General features: G+C 37.0%; 3 gene segments (V, D, J or C); all 3 read left to right on the top strand.

Moving 5' to 3' along the window:
• Positions 1–2,946: 2,946 nt before the first annotated feature.
• On the top strand, positions 2,947–3,398 carry LOC131362296 (Ig heavy chain V region 914-like). The segment is given in 2 exon segments: positions 2,947–2,992; positions 3,082–3,398. Coding segments are annotated over 2 exon segments (363 nt in total).
• A 6,533-nt stretch (positions 3,399–9,931) lies between these two features.
• LOC131364412 (Ig heavy chain V region 914-like) lies at positions 9,932–11,415 on the top strand. The segment is given in 3 exon segments: positions 9,932–9,977; positions 10,067–10,381; positions 11,345–11,415. Coding segments are annotated over 3 exon segments (432 nt in total).
• Positions 11,416–14,593: 3,178 nt separating this feature from the next.
• Positions 14,594–15,145, top strand: LOC131364089 (Ig heavy chain V region 914-like). The segment is given in 2 exon segments: positions 14,594–14,660; positions 14,754–15,145. Coding segments are annotated over 2 exon segments (351 nt in total).
• The last annotated feature ends 5,909 nt before the right edge of the window (positions 15,146–21,054 follow it).

A 21,054-nucleotide genomic window follows, 5' to 3' on the forward strand; every position in this document is an offset into this window, starting at 1 on the left:
TAAATAAACAAACACACACGTACATATATATATATATATATATATATATATATATATATATATACATACATGAAATGGCTTGTACCACTACATCAACTCTTGCTTGCATGTGCCACTGCATCAGGCCTGCCGTCTATACCTGTGTCTGTGTCCGTTTTTCCTCTCATTGCTGCTTCATACACTTCTTTTTCTTTTTATTCATCCAGTAGACTCTCTATTAACATACGATCACCTTACCCTGCTAAATATTCGCTCTACCATAGAGCATTTTCCACCGGCTCTCACACATACGTGTTCAGGAACACCGCCGCCACTATTCACGGACCTGCCGGTTCACCGCTTGCGTCCTTCTGCAGTTGATCTAAGGAGGAGACGACATCACCACCGAGGCAAGCGAGGAAGAGTGCTGGTAAGACTAAAATCTTACCTGAAATCGTCCTCATCGCTCTGCCCTCTAACACAGCTTCCAGGTGGATTGATACAGTGGGAGAAATTCATTCACCCCTGATCCCTAGGCTGTAGCTATCGTTGTCTTTAGCCTGTGCTGAGTGACTCGGATGCGCTTCTGCTGTGACTACAAAAGTGGTACAGCAACCGTGAGTCGTGAGTATGTGAGCTTTGAGCTGTTAGTTTCCTAAATATTCCTCTGATTTCATTCAGGAGTTTGCTGATATTCTATCTAATGTAACTATAAATTACGATAAACTGATTATCTGTGGGGATTTTAATATTCTTGTATGCTGTCCAAATAATAGCTTTTCTGTTGATTTTAATAATTTATTGGACTCTTTCAACCTTACTCAGTCAGTTAAAGTGCCAACACATGTAATTGGACACACCTTGGACCTAGCGATTTCATTAGGCCTCCTTCCCACTATCAGGGATGTGGGTGATTCATGCTTTTCGGACCATTTCCCAGTTCTGTTCGATGTCATTTCTCACTCTTCACCCAGCATGTCAACACTTCCTGCTCAATACGGCCGTATTATTTCATCTCAAACTCCAGGTGGTTTCTCATACGCCAGATCTTCAGAGATGTGGACGCCCAGGAACTGAAAGCTGGAGACATGCTCTACTTCAGACCCGTTGGTGTAGATAGGTGAGTGTCTGCTGCTGTTAGATGTCCGGAAGTCCGCAATGAGCTCTTTGGTATTCTTGGCATTGAGGGTGAGGTTGTTCATGGAACACCATGCTGACAGGCTTTGGATCTCCTCCCTGTAGGCCGATTCCTCAGTGTTGCTGATTCGGCCAATAACTGTGGTATCATCTGCATATTTGATGATGTTGGAGTTATGCCATGGAACACAGTCATGGGTAAACAGGGAGTAGAGCAGTGGGCTCAGCACGCAGCCTTGTGGGATGCCGGTGTTCAGGATGAGGGTTGAGGATATGTGAGGTCTATTTGTTAGGAATAAAAATATAATCATTTAATATCACAAGACAATAATCATTATAATGTATTCAGTCACTTGTTCATCTTTAGGAAGTGTTTTATTCGGGTCAGAGTGCTGGATCCAGAGTCCATCCCAGGAACACTGAGCGTACAACCTGGACATGTTACAAATTCACACACTCATTCACACCTAGGGGCAATTTTAATGAAGATCACTGATCTTGATCACTGTTGGGTGTAATGCATTACCTAGTAGCAGGTGGCTGTTTTGGAACTATTCCAAATGGAACTATTCCAATTACTTCTCTTTTTTGGCCCAGGTAGACAAGAACATTACTGTAAAATGTAAGCTATGTCCTGGTGAAAAAAACTATCGGCAGCATCGGCAGCATCGACAAACACTTTTGAGTGATCCATGTTCATCGACAGTACAAATGTTAAGCAGGCAAAACTTGATTTTACATCAGGAGTGTAGAAAATGTCCAAAGGTGAGCTAAAAAAATGATTGCAGGCTACCAGTCAAAGTTTATAGGGATTTTAAGAAGTAATTAATAATGAGTTAAATTACTTATTGAGTAATTAAATTACTTTTCAGAGTAATTAGAAACGCATTTTAAATACAGCATTGATGGTGTAATTAGTAATTAATAACCTTTTTTGTAGTAACTTATCCAACACTGCTGCTGATTCAATTTCTCAAAGAAGATCAATTTAAACTTTTGAATAATAAAGTAGATGAAGTATAGAGAATAGTTTCACTGTTGAGTTGTTGATAGATATTAGATTTCAGCTTTGCCTTCTGCTCACTAGAGATTACAATTCTTCTTCAGAATTTAAAAACACCTGATCTAGAATCTTCTCAGCTATTTCTCTCTGGATTCATCAGTTAAAGCCTCTAGAGTGCAGACTATACCAGAATGAACATCATGTTCTATTGAACGGTTTGATTATAATGTTAAATGTAGTTCATACTGTTCAGAAAACACTGTAATATTTTACTGTGTCAGAGTCAAATATGGAAGCAGTTACTCACAGCAATTATTTTAACACAGAAACCAGGGAATTTGTAGACATGAGAATAATTTCTGTGTTAATGTAATTCTCTAGATTGCAGCATACATACGACTGATAATGATATAAAGAATTGTCTATCTAATTATTATTATTTTCATGTATTATGAATGAACTCTTGGAGCTGGGGGTCATCCCCCCAGTGTTATGCAGTGAATGGGCCATGCCTGTCATGCCAGTGGTTAAGAGGAACGGGGATGTGAGGATTTGCAGTGAATCCGGCTCTGTGAATATGCTCATATGAAGAGTGTGTTCTCTTCACATAAATTCTTAGACCTAAGAAAGTCTCTTAATGTTTCAATTTTATAGATTTATAATCACAGATTAGAGACGTTCATGAGAAGGGGAGATTTTCATGTGTAGAGGAATCCATCCCATTCTGACCCTAAGATAAGGAGTGTCTCTATGCAAATGTCCTTCCCTGTTATATATTTAAGCAACAAAGACCAAGAGCTTTTACTTCTTCTGCTTCAACACACACCATGATCTCTACATCCCTACTGCTGCTGCTGCTGGCAGCCGTACACTGTAAGTGTTTTTACATTTGACTTTTAATACAATTTTGGTTCCTTAAAGCTTTTCACTTTTACATCATTAAAATAACTTTTCTTTAACAGGTGTTCACTGTGTTGAGCTGATCCAGACCGGATCCACAGTATTAACTCCTGGTCAGTCACTGACTCTGACCTGTAAAGTGTCTGGATATTCATTAACTGATAGCAGCTACTGTACAAACTGGATACGACAACCTGCAGGAAAAACTCTGGAGTGGATTGGAGGTATATGTGGTGATGGTAACACTTACTACAGTGAGAAACTGAAAAGCAGGTTCAGCATCTCCAGAGACACTTCTACTAACACAGTAACAATTGGAGGACAGAACATGCAGACTGAAGACACAGCTGTGTATTACTGCGCTGGTTACACACAGTGAGACAGATAAACAACATCCCTGTACAAAAACTCCAAGTAAACTGAAACAGTGCTAGCTCCCAACATTCTCCTTCATTAAAAAATAAATAATAATGATAACAATTCTGACTACAGCACCGGAGCCTCATGAACAATTTGACAGTCGGTATCTGATTACAAACTGAATTGATTAGGCTCATGTTCATTTCACTCATGTTCATTTCACTCATGTTCATTTCAGCTATCAATATCTGACATTCACCTGTGTGTGAGTAAATCACACATAAAGCAAGGTTTTACAAATCTTCAGACAGACTGACTGTTTGTTGAATTCGCTCCTTACACACATTTTCATGCATGGTTTCTTCACACTGTGGTGTTTTTTACCTCCAAAATTCTCCTTCACCTGCATCTGAGTTTTCCCAGACCAGCACACACGTCCATTTTATTTTCCATTACATTTAATAACTTCCATAATTAAATAATAAATGATTACATACAAAAATGGAAGGAAAAATGTTTAAAAATTCTAAACATTTGAACAGTTGTGCAAATTATGTTCCATTTTTATGTTACTCTCTTTTGCATGTCCCTCAACCTTGAGTAAAATTCTAGCATTTCAAGTGTTCATTCTGATTGTGGTGCAGAAGCATCACAGGCATTTTGACTTCCAATATCAGTGATCGACTGATTAGGATGAAGTCCATTTCACTATGACTATATAACTATGTTGTACCATATAAGAGTTTAGCCATAGACATATGTGTGATAGATATTGTAATTTAAAACTTTACAGATTATACTGTACTTTGTAGAAATCAATCCTATCCTAATCACATTATATACAGTTTGAGAGCACATAATGGATGGATGGATAAAAAAAAGCATGAACATTGTGGGAAGAAGAAAATGTTCCAGCAGTGTGTTGTGTTTAACACACAGTCTGTTCTCACAGTGTGAGGTGCAATAATTGAAACAACTGAAGGAGGCAGCAGAGTTTAACAAATAAAGTGAAAAAAGTGAATCCACAAACTGCATTCTGTATGAGACTCATTATCAAACATCTCATTTATCATAATTTAGGAATATTTGTGTTGAATATTACCAAATTTACACTTGATATGTAGTATGATATAAAAACAGAATAAAAAATACATTCTATCCTACATTATCCCTCAGTCATTATCATGATGATGTGAAACCTCTGGTAGGTTTGAGTTTTACTGATTAATTCATTAAGGGAATGCTTTAATTTCTTTAGCAGGTGTGAAATATTTACATTTCATATAATAGGTTTATGTGAAATACTGAAGGCTAAAACATATTAGAGAAATCCTCTCAAAGTCTACTGGATTAAGGGTTTTGCTCCTTGTGGTTTATTCAGAAAGGATACGTAAAAAAAGAGAAGCAGATGCTTTATTCCATCATTCACACAAAATTCACAAGATTTAAGATTGAGATCTAATGAGTAAAGAGCAGTGATGAACCTGACAGCATGAAACACACCCAGAGTCTTACAGGAAGCTTTTCTCATCTCAGCTGTTCCTCTGTGAATGTTTTTATATCTCTAGTGGGCGTGTCATGCAAATGAAATCCTGCATTTGAACCATTTATGCTGAAACATTCAGCCCAACAACATACCAGCAGTTTGTGTTCATTTACAGCAGCAGGAATCATTTTAATTCTTTGAGATGGGACTAGGCAGTGTTTTGAGTTACTTTACTCTAGCAATCTTCATTCAATGTTAGTATTATTTATTACATTATTTAAAAAAAAACATCTTTTTCTTTCGTTCTTTTTTTAATGTTAATGTCTCCTATTCTGTTTCAGATTCCTGCAGTCAGACACTGATCCAGTCTGATCCAGTGATCATCAAACCTGATCAGTCTCATAAACTGACCTGCACAGCCTCTGGATTAGACATTAGTGGCTATTACATGTCTTGGATCAGACAGGTATCTGGAAAAGGACTGGAATGGGTTGCATATATGTCAAGTAGCAGTAGTGACATACGTTACTCCAGCGCTGTTCAGGGTCGCTTCACCATCTCCAGAGACAACAGTAAGAAGCAGGTGTATCTGCAGATGAACAGCATGAGGACAGAAGACACTGCAGTTTATTACTGCACCCGACACACAGTGATACTTCCCCTTAGACATCAGTACAAAAACACATACTTGCTACAGTCACATGACAAACCTACATTTTCAGAACCTGTGGATTCATGGAGGTCAAAGAACCAAAATATTTCGATATATTATCACTTGGTGACTTTTACTGCATCTAGATTGTTGTGATCTTTATCAGGACATTCATACTGATAAAAGATAATGAAATTATTTCACAATAATATACTGTACTATGTTTTCAGTCATGTGAAAAAGAAAGTACAGACTCTTGAACCCTGTGGGTTTATGTATTATGCTAAAATAAAAAAATCATCTTGTCCTTAGCAGATCTTAAAATTAGGTAAATACAACCTCATCATCACATGACAAATTACACCAAGTCATTATTTATTTAACAAAAGTGAATGTAATCTGTAGAAACCATGTGTAAAGAACTAAATATGCCCTCACTGCTTCCATAGGGATTAATATGGTAAGTAGCAGCCAGGTGCTGCTAATCAAAAGCCCTTAAATAACTTATCATCAGCATCTCTATAGAAGTAGAAGTTTTGTCAGTTTGCTTTTCTGGAGCATTCATGTGTGTGTTAACACAACAGCAAGAAGAAAAGACGTCAGCAGTGATGTTGCTGCCCATCAATCTGAGAAGAGTTATAAGAGCGTTTCCAAACAATTTGAAATACCAGTTTTATTCCATGCATAACATGTCTATTAGAATGAACGATATATCACCAGTAAATACACACAGTTCATTCATTGGTTAGTAAGCAGAAGAAAAACTCCAGTCATTCTTTATGTTCATGGTGGCAGATGAATGCTGTAAATCCCAATTTTAGGGGATTAAACCCGAATATCTGCCATAAGCTTGATCGCCCGAAGTAGCAGATCAGACCCAAACACAGGGATGCAGTACATGCACTGGTTTAATTTAACAAAACAAAACACAACTACATTAAACGTAACAGCAATAAACCATAATTATGACATGGAAAATTAAATAACCTCAACAAAACATGACTATAACATAAAAACATAAATTACATGGCGTCCGGCCTTATGGCACACATACACCGTTACCTCGACACATATGAGTATAATGACCGACACTGACCAATACAGAAGGACAAAGATATATAGAGCAGCACATCAAGGGAAAACAAGGGATAGGTGAGAAAGCAGGAAAATACATTAGGAAAGGGCGTGGCAACGCCCACACAGGAATAACACAGTAATAAATAAACCACTTGCCAGGACCCCTAGGAGTCTGCCAAGGAACTGTCCCAATAACTCCTGACTATACAACACTGACAAAAATAAATAAATAAATAAATAAATAATGACAACCAAGTGTTTCAAGTTATTTTATTTTTGAAATAGTTGTAGTATAGATTTCTAACATTACTGCACACGATAAACACTATAATAATATCACTAACAAGAACTTATTATAATGTAGTAGCTTATTATTATAATGTAGTATGTAATATAATCACCTTAACAGATTAGAATTTGTGTGAGAAGGTTGAAGGTTTAGTTCCTGTTCCTCTCTGTTACATCATCATGACTCCCACATGTTTTCTATCATGAAATCATGATGCAAATCCAGATTGCTGTGTGTCCATGCAGTATTTATGTGCAGCTGAGCTGAGTGGAGCGATCGAGTCTCATCAACACTCACCATGAAGATCCCACTCTCCTCATTCCTGCTACTTATCAGCCTCATTGATGAGTTTTCATGCTGAATCTCAAATATCTTTTTCATTGTTTATTATACACTAATATTTTCTTGTTTATGTTGCAGGTATTCAGTGTCAAAGTCTTGAGTCTATTCCCACTGGTTCAGTAATAAAAACCCTGGAGAAACTCTGAGTCTTTCCTGTAAAGGATCTGGGTTTAACTTTGGTGGCTATGGCATGAACTGGATCAGACAACAAACTGGAAAAGCTCTGGAATGGATTGGGGCTATCTGGTATGATGCCAGTAAAACTATATATGACAAACACGTTGAGGGACGTTTGGAAATTACCAGAGACAACTCCAAAAACATGGTGTATCTGCAGCTGACTGGTTTGAGTACACAGGACTCTGCTGTGTATTACTGTGCTAGACACCACAGTGGTACAAACATCTTAATCAGCCGTCCAAAATCCTCCCACAGATGTGGTGAAAGAGAAAAGTGCATTCAATATACAGGGCATTTTCACAAGATCTGCAGGTGGCGCTAGAGCTTAACAAATATACTGTACCATTTTATGTTTCCTTAAAGTGGTCATAAGTACAACATATTCTCATATCCTCAGTCAGAGTTAGATACTCCATCATTTTTATGTCTTTGAGACACTGAACACTGAGACTGTCTCTTAAAATCAAATTTCCAAAGAGGACCAAAAAGGGAAATAATAATGTTTACAGAAAAAATGCCAACTTTTAATCAGTGATTATTAAATACATACATTTCACAAAGGTTCCACAACATTAACTGTTAACTATAAACAAAGAGTTTATACCGTATTCTTCTTTAATTAATTAATAAATAAATTGTAACCGTTCACAGACTGCTGCTGTATAAGAGGAACAGTGATTATAATAATTAGTCGCACTGAATATTGGAAAATAATTATCTTCAGGTTTGTAGCAGTAACTCCCTGACACAGTTCAGCCAAAGTATGCAGAACTACACAATGTTTTTTGTTGTTTTCTTTGTACTTTACACAATTAATTATTGGCACATACAACTACCACCTCTACAATTCCTGACATCACACCACCTGCTCCTTGATTATTGTCCTATAAAAACACACCCCCAAGTGTTTTACTCCTTACTGAATATGTGTATATGAAGAGTGAGTTCTCTTAACAGACCTGAGGAATTCCTGCGAACCTGTCTCCCTATCCTCTTTAATGTGCTCTGAACTTCCAATGACTGAACCTGTCTCTCGCTATTCCTCTAATCTTATAAATCCTAAAGATTTGGAATCAATTTAGAAAATCATTTGCCCTTCATAGTCTCTCCTTACATGCCCCCTTAAGTAAAAACCATATGTTCACTCCTTCAATAATGGACAATGCCTTTGATATTTGGGTTAAGAGTGGGATATATACATTACAAGATCTTTATATAAATAATACTTTTGCGTCTTTTGATGAATTAGTTAACAGATTTAAGATTCCCAGGTCCCATTTATTTAGATATCTGCAAGTACGAAACTTTCTGGTTTCACATATTGATTGTTTTCCTTCATAACTTTCTGCATCCCTATTAGACTCTATTTTTAAGGTAGGAAAAGATTCCAATCAAATCATTGGCAAAATTTATAACCTCCTCAATCAGCATAACCTGGCGTATTTAGATTGCTTAAAAAAGGCATGGGAGGAGGATCTGAATGAAATTTCAGAGACAACTTGGCAGAATATTATTAAACAGATCTACTTGTCATCTATATGTCAACTATTTAAGGTGGTACACCGACTCCATTGGTCAAAAGTTAAGGCTAAATCTAAATTCTGGCCAGAGCTATAGACCCTATTTGTGACAGATGTAGGCAAACTCCTGTAAACCTTCTACATATGTTTTGGACATGCCTGTGTTTGTATAACTTCTGGAAATTGATTTTTGGTGCATTCTCAGAAATAATAGGTTTGCCAATAGACCCATCTCCTTTTATAGTGATATTTGGTGTTGTAACACAAAACCTGTGCAGAAGTAGCTATAATTGTGAAATATTGGCCTTTTGCACACTCCTTACTAGAAGATTAATATTGCTTAAACGGAAAGACCCCCACCCCCCTACTTTCCCTCACTGGATTAAAGAGACCATGCAGTCTCTTGGAAAAAATAAGGTACTCTCTGCAAGGATCTTCCCAAAAATTCTATGCAAACTGGTAACCTTTTTTGTCATTTGTTGAAAAGCACAAGTAGGAAACACAGCCCCAAGAACAGTTTTTTTTTTTTTTTTAGTTATTCATTTACTGTTATTTATTTGTTTATTTTATTTTATTTTATTTTATTTTATTTTATTTTATTTTATTTTATTTTATTTTACTAATTAATTAATTTTTTTTATTGTTTTTTTGTTGCTGTTCTCATGTCGTCTTTGTACAATGTAATTGATGCTTTATGTCTGTTGGGTAGAGGGTTGGGTTGGGCTATGTTGTATTTCTTCTGTTTTTTGTTTGTATATTGTAAAATTATAAATAAAGAGATCTTGTTCAAAAAATTCAGAGACCTAAGAAAGTCTCTTAATGTTCCAAATTTTATAGATTTATATTCACAGATTACAGAGGTTCATGAGACGGGGAGATTTTCATGTGTAGAGGAATCCATCCCATTTTGTCCCTAAGATAATGAGTGTCTCTATGCAAATGTCCCTGTTATATATTTAAGCAATGAAGACAAAGAGCTTTTACTTCTTCTGCTTCAACACACACCATGATCTCTACATCCCTACTGCTGCTGCTGCTGGCAGCCGTACACTGTAAGTGTTTTTACATTTGACTTTTAATACAATTTTGGTTCCTTAAAGTTTTTTGTTTTTACATCATTAAAATAACTTTTCTTTAACAGGTGTTCACTGTGTTGAGCTGATCCAGACCGGATCCACAGTATTAACTCCTGGTCAGTCACTGACTCTGACCTGTAAAGTGTCTGGATATTCATTAACTGACAGCAGCTACTGTACAGACTGGATACGACAACCTGCAGGAAAAACTCTGGAGTGGATCGGAGAGATATGTGGTAGCGGTAACACTTACTACAGTGAGAAACTGAAAAGCAGGTTTCAGGTTTCCAGAGACACGTCCAGCAGCACAGTGACATTAACAGGGCAGAACATGCAGACTGAAGACACAGCTGTGTATTACTGCGCTCGTGAATATCACAGTGAGACAAATAAACAACATCCCTGTACAAAAACTCCAAGTACACTGAAACAGTGCTAGCTCCCAACATTCTCCTTCATTAAAAAATAAATAATAATGATACCAGTTCTGACTACAGCACCGGAGCCTCATGAACAATTTGACAGTCGGTTTCTGATTACACTGAATTGATTAGGCTCATGTTCATTTCACTCATGTTCATTTCACTCATGTTCATTTCACTCTGATGCACAGCTATCAATATCTGACATTCACCTGTGTGTGAGTAAATCACACTTACAGCAAGGTTTTACAAATCTTCAGACAGACTGACTGTTTGTTGAATTCGCATCTTACATACATTTTCATGCATGGTTTCTTCACACTGTGGAGTTTTTTACCTCCAAAATTGTCCTTCACCTGCATCTGATGAGTTTTCCCAGACCAGCACACACATCCATTTTATTTTCCATTACGTTTAATAACCTCCGTAATGAAATAATAAATGATTACATACAAAAATGGAAGGAAAAATGTTTAAAAATTCTAAACATTTGAACAGTTGTGCAAATTATGTTCCATTTTTACTGACAATTCACCTGAAAAAGTTTACTCAACCTTTGTTCTTGAACTGTATACTGTATAATTAACCTGCACACACTTTAGAAATGTTTGAACATTATACTTTTTGTTAAGATTTAAGGCCTGTGATGGTTGTTTTTTCTTTATTCACACAACATCTACCCAACATTTTGAGGTTTAAAGGACTGAAGGTGTGTCATAAATATGAGAACATGTTCTCCTGGGATTTACATCAGTCATAAACTCTAAATACAGCATTGTTATGAAGCTAAGACATTACAGCTCCATTATATCAGTGTCTCATTAAACCAGGCTGCTTCATCCACACAGCTTGATCAATTACATAGTAAATAAATAGTAAGTAACTAATATTTTGTGAATGTGTATGTTTTTACATTTGCAGGCAATGCCTCTTCTGAAAGCCTAAACACTTATATGCAAATCAACAAATCAAACCCCTTTATAAATGATTAGAGGTGTTTTCAGGAGAAGTGAGGATCTGGGTTCAGGTTCTGCTCAAACCATGTTCTTTACACTTCTACTCCTGCTGTTAACAGCTACATCTGGTAAGTGTGTGGAGAATTTTGGAGAGATGCAGATCATTGTGTACATTTTTCCTGTTGATAGATTTCACCTGAATAATTGCATGATTGTTGTTCACAGGTATTAAATGTATTGAACTGGTAAAGTCTGCAGTCATGCTGGTTAAGCCTGGAGAATCATTTTCAGTCCCCTGTAAGATCACTGGATACTCAGCCACTAGTTCCTGTACTAACTGGATACGACAATCAGGACATGCACTGGAATGCAGTGGTGGACCGTCAGGGTCAGCAAGGCCTTCTCTGCTGGCCTAAACAGCAGTGATCTGAATCACTGACTTGCATTTTAATATATTTAATATATTTTTCCATGATTGTGTATTAAATTATTCCCAATAGTCTATTCTCTACATTTCATAGCTTTTCTCTCGGTTGCGCTGCTTCCAGTAGTGTATATTTATGATAAGAGTATTTATCCAATCATATTTCAGCCAGTGGCTGACATCATGTGTTGCCCGGCCTTAAGGCCTTCAGAATTAATAGTGCAGGCGCCCGTAGCTTAAAATAAGTGGCAATGAAACTGTTCCATTAACCAATCAGATTTTGAGTTGGCGTCACTGGGGCCATCTAGCAGGCATACGATTACGTCAGGAATTTCCCGTCCTTTGATTGGATAGTTGGAGTAGTCAGAGGCAGCAACCCGCCCATATACAGTGTTTCTATATTCACTGTGTCTCATTTTGGATGCTGCGTTCTCCGGAGATTGCAGTTTGCTGCGTATGTCATCAAGAATGTCTTTTTTGAGAAAAGTAACCGTAATAAAATTGACTGTTCCTTGTGAGGTGTGAAATACTGTAGACTAATTTCTTTTTTACTTTGTTTTTAATTAACGGGTGATTAGTATCTATTGCTGTGGTGTCCAGTTGCAATTCTAGAATTTTCATTTAAGTGGGGCTCAGCAACCAGTGAGGGTATAATAGTAATAAATAAATGTATAAATAAATAAAATAAAGGTTTGACTAACAGGGTAGGATGGTAAACTTATTGCATAATTCCACTGTATGGCATAGATGTGTATAACATTTGAGTACTGAACAAGCCAAATACGAGTCTTCCTGATCACACACTCACACACACTCACACACACACACATACACACACACACACACACACACACACACATACACACACACACTTACACAGACACACACACACACACACTTGTCCTCTGATCCTCGGTCTGTGGATTGAAGAACGTGCTGAAAGACGGGGAGGAGCTGAAGTCTGCCGCTGTTTTCATATGAAATTTAAAGGGGACTGAGCAGATCACCAACTTGTGTAGAGTTTATGGAGAATCGCAGAATGTTAGGAGGGCTGAGTAGAAAATGGCCTAGTGATGCCCATGGTGGCGTCATAATGATGGTATAGAGGTGGATTAATTCAGGAAGGACACCAGTGAAGGCCTAGATCTGAAATGCACAGCCCGCCACTGCTGGAATGGATCGGCTGGTACTGCAGCTCAAGTGATACTGCCAGCATAAATTCACTAAAAAACAAGATCACTTTCTCAACTGAAGCCTCTAACAACACTGTGACTTTACACGGGCAAATCTTTCAGACTGAAGAGATTGTTGTGTATTACTGCACTCGTAACTCACAGTGAGACAGATCAACAAAGACGCTTTAAAAAAACACCCAGTACAGAAGACTGTTAGAAGACTGTTAGTGTCGTATCTCCATGTTTTACCTTCTGTGTTTCTCAGAAGTGTGAGCAGACAACACCAGATTAAATCTACTAAATAAAGCATGACATCTCTACATCTCATTAGAACTGAGTTATGATTCAGATTGGATCATGACCATATTATTGTCCTGCAGGCCACTGAATCATTGTTCCTTGTCCAGTGGGATTGACTTTTAAATAACTTTAGGAAATGATAAATCAGTATATAGTTAAACATTTCAATATTAAACCCTTTCAGTTTAGTAAAATCAGAGTTTTTTTTTCCTAATTTGTATTGACCTTATTAAACAAGATTTATTTTTTAAATTGTCATACAATTAAAATGATTTATATTCAGAGATTTTCAATGATTTGCTGTGAATGTTGAGGTTTTCTGAATGTCTTTTTATTGGACTTTGAATTTGCCTGCTCTCAGTATGTTCACTATTACTTTACTTGTTTAAAAAAAGTGTTGCTATCTAACAGGTGAAGGGATATACACAGGAAAATGATGTACTTGTTATTTATAGAGTATAATGATTGCAATATTTATTAAGCAGTTAACCAGATTTTTGCATATTTGTGAAAAATGTTACATAGAAAGTGTTTGCCTCGATATGAAGTTTTATATATATGTGTGTTATAACACATAGCAAAGGGTCTGGGCCAGATCTGGCATTAAGCTGGCACTGCTGGCTGAGTGATGGCATGGCAAGTGGTACGTCAACTAGATGCAGACCAGGTCTGACAATGATGGCACTCTTTATATGATGGCATGCCAGATGTGGCCCAATTATGTTTTCTGTGGGCCAAATCTGGGTCAGCAGTATGGCCCAGTGCTGTCCCTGTTCTGAGCAAACAGTGTGGCCCAGTGCTGGCCTTGTGCTGGCCCATGCAGGGCCCACCTCTGGCAAACCAGATATGGGCCACCCAAGGGTGATCATTCTTTGTGGTATGTGGGCCGAGTGTAAGTGCACTGTGTGGGCCAGATTTGGGCCAGACCTATTTTGCTGTCTGGCACACGTCTCCAGCAGCACAGTGTTTTTAAAGGGGCAAAACTTTCAGACAGAGGATACAGCTGTGTATTACTGTGCACAAAAGTGACATTCATTCAGATTATTTATAAAATGAACATTGTGGTTAAAAGAGAAAGTTCCAAATATAAAATCTTTTTGTAACTGGGGTTTATTAAATTCATAAAAAAGAGTTTTTTCGCCTGTTATAAACCCACATATCCTCCATCAGATGAATCTCCTCCTCATGATTTAAATACATTTCAGATACATTCTCCTCCCATCATCAGCAGATAAGCAAATCCAAGCATCAGAGCTGGATCTCACTCTATTTATATGATGTGATGGTGTCTGTTAAACTTTGGAGAACAGAGAAGACTCCAGTACAAACAACACACACCATGTTTTCTACATCTCTACTGCTCCTGCTGGCAGCTGCTTCTTGTGAGTGCTTTATCAAATTCATTCATTTACTAGATGAAGAATAAAGGTGCAGCAGATATTGTGTGAGATATCACCATGTGTTTTCCTCCACAGATGTACATGGTGAGGAACTGACTCAGCCTGCTTCCATGACAGTCCAGCCAGGCCAGAGTCTCTCCATCCACTGCAAGGTTTCATATTCAGTCACGAGCTATTATACAGCTTGGATCCGACAACCTGCAGGAAAAGCTCTGGAGTGGATTGGAATCATCAGTAGTGGTGGGAGTACAGCTTACAGTGACAAACTGAAAAATAAGTTCAGCATCTCCAGAGACACTTCTACTAACACAATAACAATTGGAGGACAGAACATGCAGACTGAAGACACAGCTGTGTATTACTGCGCTGGTTACACACAGTGAGACAGAATAGTGGATTCCTCTTACAAAAACCTTATGAGACATGTTACACACATCCTCTCAATGCAACTAATAAATCATCTCAGTCACACTTTCACTTTCTTTCACTGGAATGAAGTTGTGATCATTTTCAGCATTTTAAAACAGTCACACAAAGTAATTTTCGAATAAAAAAAGAAAACATTATTGAAAGAGTGTTCATTCTGAACCTTTATTAATTCTTTATTTTACATTTTTAACCAACAGTTGAATCAGTGTTTACTGAGTGGATTCAGGAATAATACAGCATGTTTCCAGCAGTGTGTTGTGTTTAACACACAGTCTGTTCTCACAGTGTGAGGTGCAATAATTGAAACAACTGAAGGAGGCAGCAGAGTTTAACAAATAGTGAAAAAAGTGAATCCACAAACTGCATTCTGTATGAGACTCATTCACTATCACTCATTATCAGACACGTATTGATTTTTCATAATTTAGGATGATTTGTGCTACATATTACCATATTTACACCAGATATGAAGCATTTTATGAAAACAAAATAAAAAAATACATTCCATCCTACTTCGTCCCTCAGTCATTATCATGATGATGTGAAACCTCTGCTAGATTTGAGCTTTTCAGATTAATTGATTAAGTGAATGCTTTAATTTCTTTTGCAGGTTTAAAATGTTAACATTTCATATTATGGGTTTATGTGAAACATTGAAGACTAAAACATATTAGAGAACTCCTCTCAAAGTCTACTGGGTAAAGGGTTTTCCTCCATGTGGTTTATTTGAAACGGATAAGTAAAAAAAGAGAAGCAGATACTTAAAATTATTCCATCATTCACAAAGATTTAATAACAGACAAGTTGTTGGCATGAGCTCCTGACTAAATGAATCAGTGATGATTTGTGACCTGAATTATTTCTTTAATTAATTTCAGTTTATTTTAAACACACAGAAGAAAAAATGACAGTTTCTGAACAAACCAGAATGTTCTTCTGGGTGTTACAGTTTAGAGGTTGAAAGTCATTTATATACTAAATTTAAGTTGCTTATTCAGTTTTAAATAAATATAAAGTAACTTAAGCACCAAAGAACATTTTTCACTGTGGTTATAAAAACATGTAGAAGACCAGCAAAACAATAGGTAAATGAATATGCAAAATGTTCACCTTACAGCTACATATAGAGAAATATCAGCCACCGTCACAACTACATTTTACACAGTAACTAATCCCCACATTATCATAAACTCAGCTTAAACAACTAGATCAGCATTTATCAAAAAATAATACAAGTGTTTACTTAGTTGATATTTAGTAATAATTTTTTTTTCTTCATTTATTATTTCAAATGTTATCTCAAATAAATGGTAATAATTAAAATTACAAATTAGATTTTAACTCTTTTCTTAGTGTATTAGATGTAAACTGTTTCAATATTTATAATGTTATTAGAAGATAATTTTTCAATTCAATTTATTTGCATAGCGCTTTTTACAATGAACATTGTCTCAAAGCAGCTTTACAAAAGTAGAGAAACAGAAAGGAGAAAAAAAAGAAATATTAAATGAAATTATTAAACTATTTTATCCCTATTTATCCCTAATAAGCAAGCCTGAGGCGACAATGGCAAGGAAAAACTCCCTGTGATGAAATGAGGAAGAAACCTTGAGAGGAACCAGACTCAGAAGGGAACCCATCCTCATTTGGGTGACACTGGACAGTAAATAATGTAAGTGTAAATAATGTCCTATCTACAACAGTAACCATGGGCCTATGAGGAACTATTAAGTCAGTGTAGTTTCTGAGTTCATTATAGACACTAATTCCTTGCTATCAGAAGCTAACAGATGTAACGGGCGATCTGTGATGGTGTTAAAGTCCCCAAATGGCTCTGTCCACGGCTGTCTCCTGGGTCACAGGCTGTCCACACAGATCCATCCACAGCATCAGTGGGCACTACTGGAACATCCAGACAGTAAGGCATTACAATAATCCAACCTAACAAAAGCATGAACTAGTTTTTCTGCATCATGAAGTGACAACATATTTCTTATCTTAGCAATATTTCTAAGATGAAAGAAGGCTACCCTAGTGATATCTACATGAGCTTCAAACGAAAGACCAGAGTCAATAATCACACCAAGATCTTTTACTGCTGGACATGAAACAGAAAGACCATCCACTGTTACTCTGCAATCAGAAAGCTTACTTCTAGCTGCATGTGGTCCAAGTAAATGACCTCTGTCTTGTCAGATTTAAGCAGGAGGAAGTTAGTAAGCATCCACTGTCTAATGTCTTTTACACATTCTTCAATCTTAATGAGCTGGTGTCTCTCATCTGACTTAGCTGAAACATATAGCTATGTGTCTTCGGCATAACAGTGGAAGCTAATACCATGTTTACGAATAATTGCACCAAGGGGTGGCATATATAAGGACAGAAGCAGTGGGCCTAAGACAGAACCTTGTGGAACACAGAACATAACCTTGGTATGCATAGAGAAGTCACCAATTAGATCTACAAACTGATAACGGTCAGTCAATTAAGACCTGAGAGGGCTGTTCCTTTAACACCAACATGTTCTACCTTATCAAGTAGAATAGTGTGGTCAGTGGTGTCAAAAGCATTTGTTGATATGAGGACGTTTTCTGTAAAGAGATGTTTATATCGAGTTGTTGGAAGAAGTCTCCAGTATCAGGGTCAGGGTTAAAGCTGTGACTTTATTTTCAGTATGGGTAAGTCTTCAAGACAGAGGAGTTTTACTCAGTAGCAGGACAAGTGGTGAGGGAAGGACTATTTCTAGCTGAAATAATGTTTGAAATAACAAGAAATAACTTCATTGCTGATTATTTCTCTATAACAAAATCTCCCCAGTGTTTTATTCCTTACTTACTGGCACTGAGTTTCTCCACTTGTGTTTGTTTATGTAAAGCTCCAAGTAAGTAACAGCAATTTATTATTAATACAAGACAATGAGAAGGCAGTCTGAGTGAATAAACCATTCAAATTACAATTTTCACATTCAAACTTTTTTTTTGTCACACTCATAATCATATACAATACAACATGTAGTGAAATGCTTTTTAGGACTGTCCTTAAAAATTAATTAACACTAATATAACTATCACTAGAGTAAAACAATAAAGATAATACAAATGTGATACAATAAAATAAAATAGAAAATATAGGGCATATAGGGAATATAGAGGGGAACTATGGTGGAAAAGTACAGAAAAGTACAGAAATATCTGAATACAGTGATTGGATTTGTATAAAATACCGTGATGTGGTATGAATGGAATGATGAATATAAATATAGAATGTTGTATTTATTGGTAAAGTGCATGTAGTGCAATTTTACTATTGTGCAATTGTGCTTTAGTCCAGCTGGGGTAGTGGATGTTATGGCATAAGTCTAGAAAAGTCCAGGCTCTAGGTGTTCTCCTGGTTGAGGGCCTGAATGACCTGCAGGATGAAGCTGTGGAAGTGTTTCCCTGAACTCATGAGAGAAAAGAGACCATTGTTGGGATGGCTGAGGTCTTTCACTATCTTCCTGCCCTTGGTCCAGCACCACTTGCTGTAGACTCCAAGTGAGGGAGCTCAGTGTACACTCAGCTGATTGCACCACCCTCTGTAGAGATGTCAGGTTCTGGGTGATGTGAACACCTAGGAACCAGAAACTGTCCACTCTCTCCACTTGGCTCCCGTTGATCATAAGTGACTCAGGCACTCAGGACTAGTAGTCCTCTATCAATTTCTTTGTCTTGCTGATGTTCAGGAGATTGTTCTCCTGGTTTTTAATCTCCTCTCGATAAACCCTCTTACTGTTGTAATCTACCACACAATGATTCCTATGAATTTATAGGATATATAAATTAAATAGCTACATTTAGTAAAACAGGTTCTTGAATGTTTCCTAATGTGTTCATTAGATAAGTAAGGCATCTTCAAAAATTATTTGACTTGTGTTCCATTTCTGATAGAGAAACATTCTGTTGTAGGGATTTATAAAGTTACCTTATCATTCAGATAGCTATACAGTGAGCAGCATGTGGCTGTGGATTGAACTCCTCCATAGTGGTCATGGACACTCCCTATTCAAATAGAGTCGTGTATAAACAGCATGTTCTTGGCTGCTCTAGTTTCCAGTGAGCTCTGTGATAGATAACACTCCCATACACTTTAAATCTGGGTGAAGCAGAACTCAGAGAAGGATGATTTTAGGACAGTGTATTTTATTACTACTCATTTCATGTAAGTTTTTTTATGTAAGATAATTACTAGAATTATAATCATTATAAGATACCATTACCTAGTTCTACTCTTCTCTTCCAGATTCTTATGGACAGTTCCTGATCTCTGCTTCTGTGGTGAAGAGACCTGGAGAGTCGGTCACTCTGTCCTGTACTGTCTCTGGATTCTCAGTGGGAAGCAACTACATGAACTGGATCTATCAGAAACCAGGACAAGGACTGGAGTGGATTGTCAATGTATTGACAATGGCACTATGGCACTATATTCACTCTGTCACTGCAGGGCCAGTTCTCCATCACTAAAGACACCAGTAAAAACATGCTGAACCTAGAAGTGAAGAGTCTGAAAGCTGAAGACACGGCAGTTTATTACTGTGCACGAGACTCACACTGACACAACAGACTCCAGAGCTGTACAAAAACTTACACAAGCACGTCCTCATGAGCTGTAAATATTCCCTCAGCAGGAAGATGCAGAGACATTTATTATAAAGAACAACATCTATTTACACTCAGCTTTGAGATCTTCTTCTTTATTCCAATCTCTTCTAGTAGTTATTAATATTAATAATAATTCCCATGTTATTTATCACATTTACATTATAATGTCTTGGCAAATCAGCTCCAGGACAATGATTCTGATGACTAGTTGTCTATATACTGTACTATTCATGCTTTTATTCTTCTTATTTGTTATGCAAGCTGCAAGAACACTACAGGTCAATAGTTAATTCCTGAATTTGGAAACACAGAGTCTATTCAGCAGCACAGAATCTGATGAGAGATCAAACGAAATGTACATGTTTTCTTCAGGATCTCTACTACAAACTCCTGAATATAAAAATCACCTTTAGGGGGCAGCAGCACACTTGTTTTCACGAAGGATTCATGAAACTATGAAATCTAATAGATTAAGTTTTTTTTATGCAAATTTGTCCTGTATTATAAAAAAAAAAAAAATCAGCCTCTTGCTCACCAGAAGTTTGTGTCACACAACTGAATCAAAGAGGTTGATGATGGGGCAGAGGGTCACTCACTACTACATCTTTGTTATAATGATAACCAAAGGTACCTGAGACTCCTTTACTTTATATTTCTACCCTCAGAATATCTTGTCTGTGTTGATGATCATCTTGGATTGTTATGTTTTATCTGCTAGGTGTCAGCAGTGATGAGATCAGACTGGACCAGTCTCCTGCTGTGGTAAAGAGACCTGGAGAAACTGTGAAGATCTCTTGTAAGATACATGGCTTTGATATGACTGAGTACTACATGCAACCAGGGAAAGCTCTGGAATGGCTTGGCCAGATGGATGCTGGCAAAAATCAACCAATATATACAGAGACTGTGAAGAACCAGCTCACCTTTACAAAAGACGTCTCAGCAAGTCTTGACCTCTAAGTACAACACAGTACTTAGAGGTCAAGACTCTGAGGACAGTGGACACTGCAGTTTATTACTGCGCTCGAGAAGCCACAGTGACTGGATCTAAGGAAGCAGCTGTACTAAAACCAGACACACATTTTCACACAGTGTTTATTTTGAACAAGTCACATGTACTGTTATCATTTATCTATTATGTTCTGTGGTTATTGAAAAGCTCAATTAGATTTTGTTTACAATTGATTATATTACAATCCAGAAATAAATAAATGTGTATTAAACAGTTTAATGTTTTCTTGAAATGTTGAAAATCTTACCCACCATTCAGACTCTCTAAAGACCAAGTGATACCATTTCTGATCACCCAT

The sequence above is a fragment of the Hemibagrus wyckioides genome, linkage group LG02 (assembly GCF_019097595.1).
Source record: "Hemibagrus wyckioides isolate EC202008001 linkage group LG02, SWU_Hwy_1.0, whole genome shotgun sequence".
Classification (NCBI taxonomy): Eukaryota; Metazoa; Chordata; class Actinopteri; order Siluriformes; family Bagridae; genus Hemibagrus; species Hemibagrus wyckioides.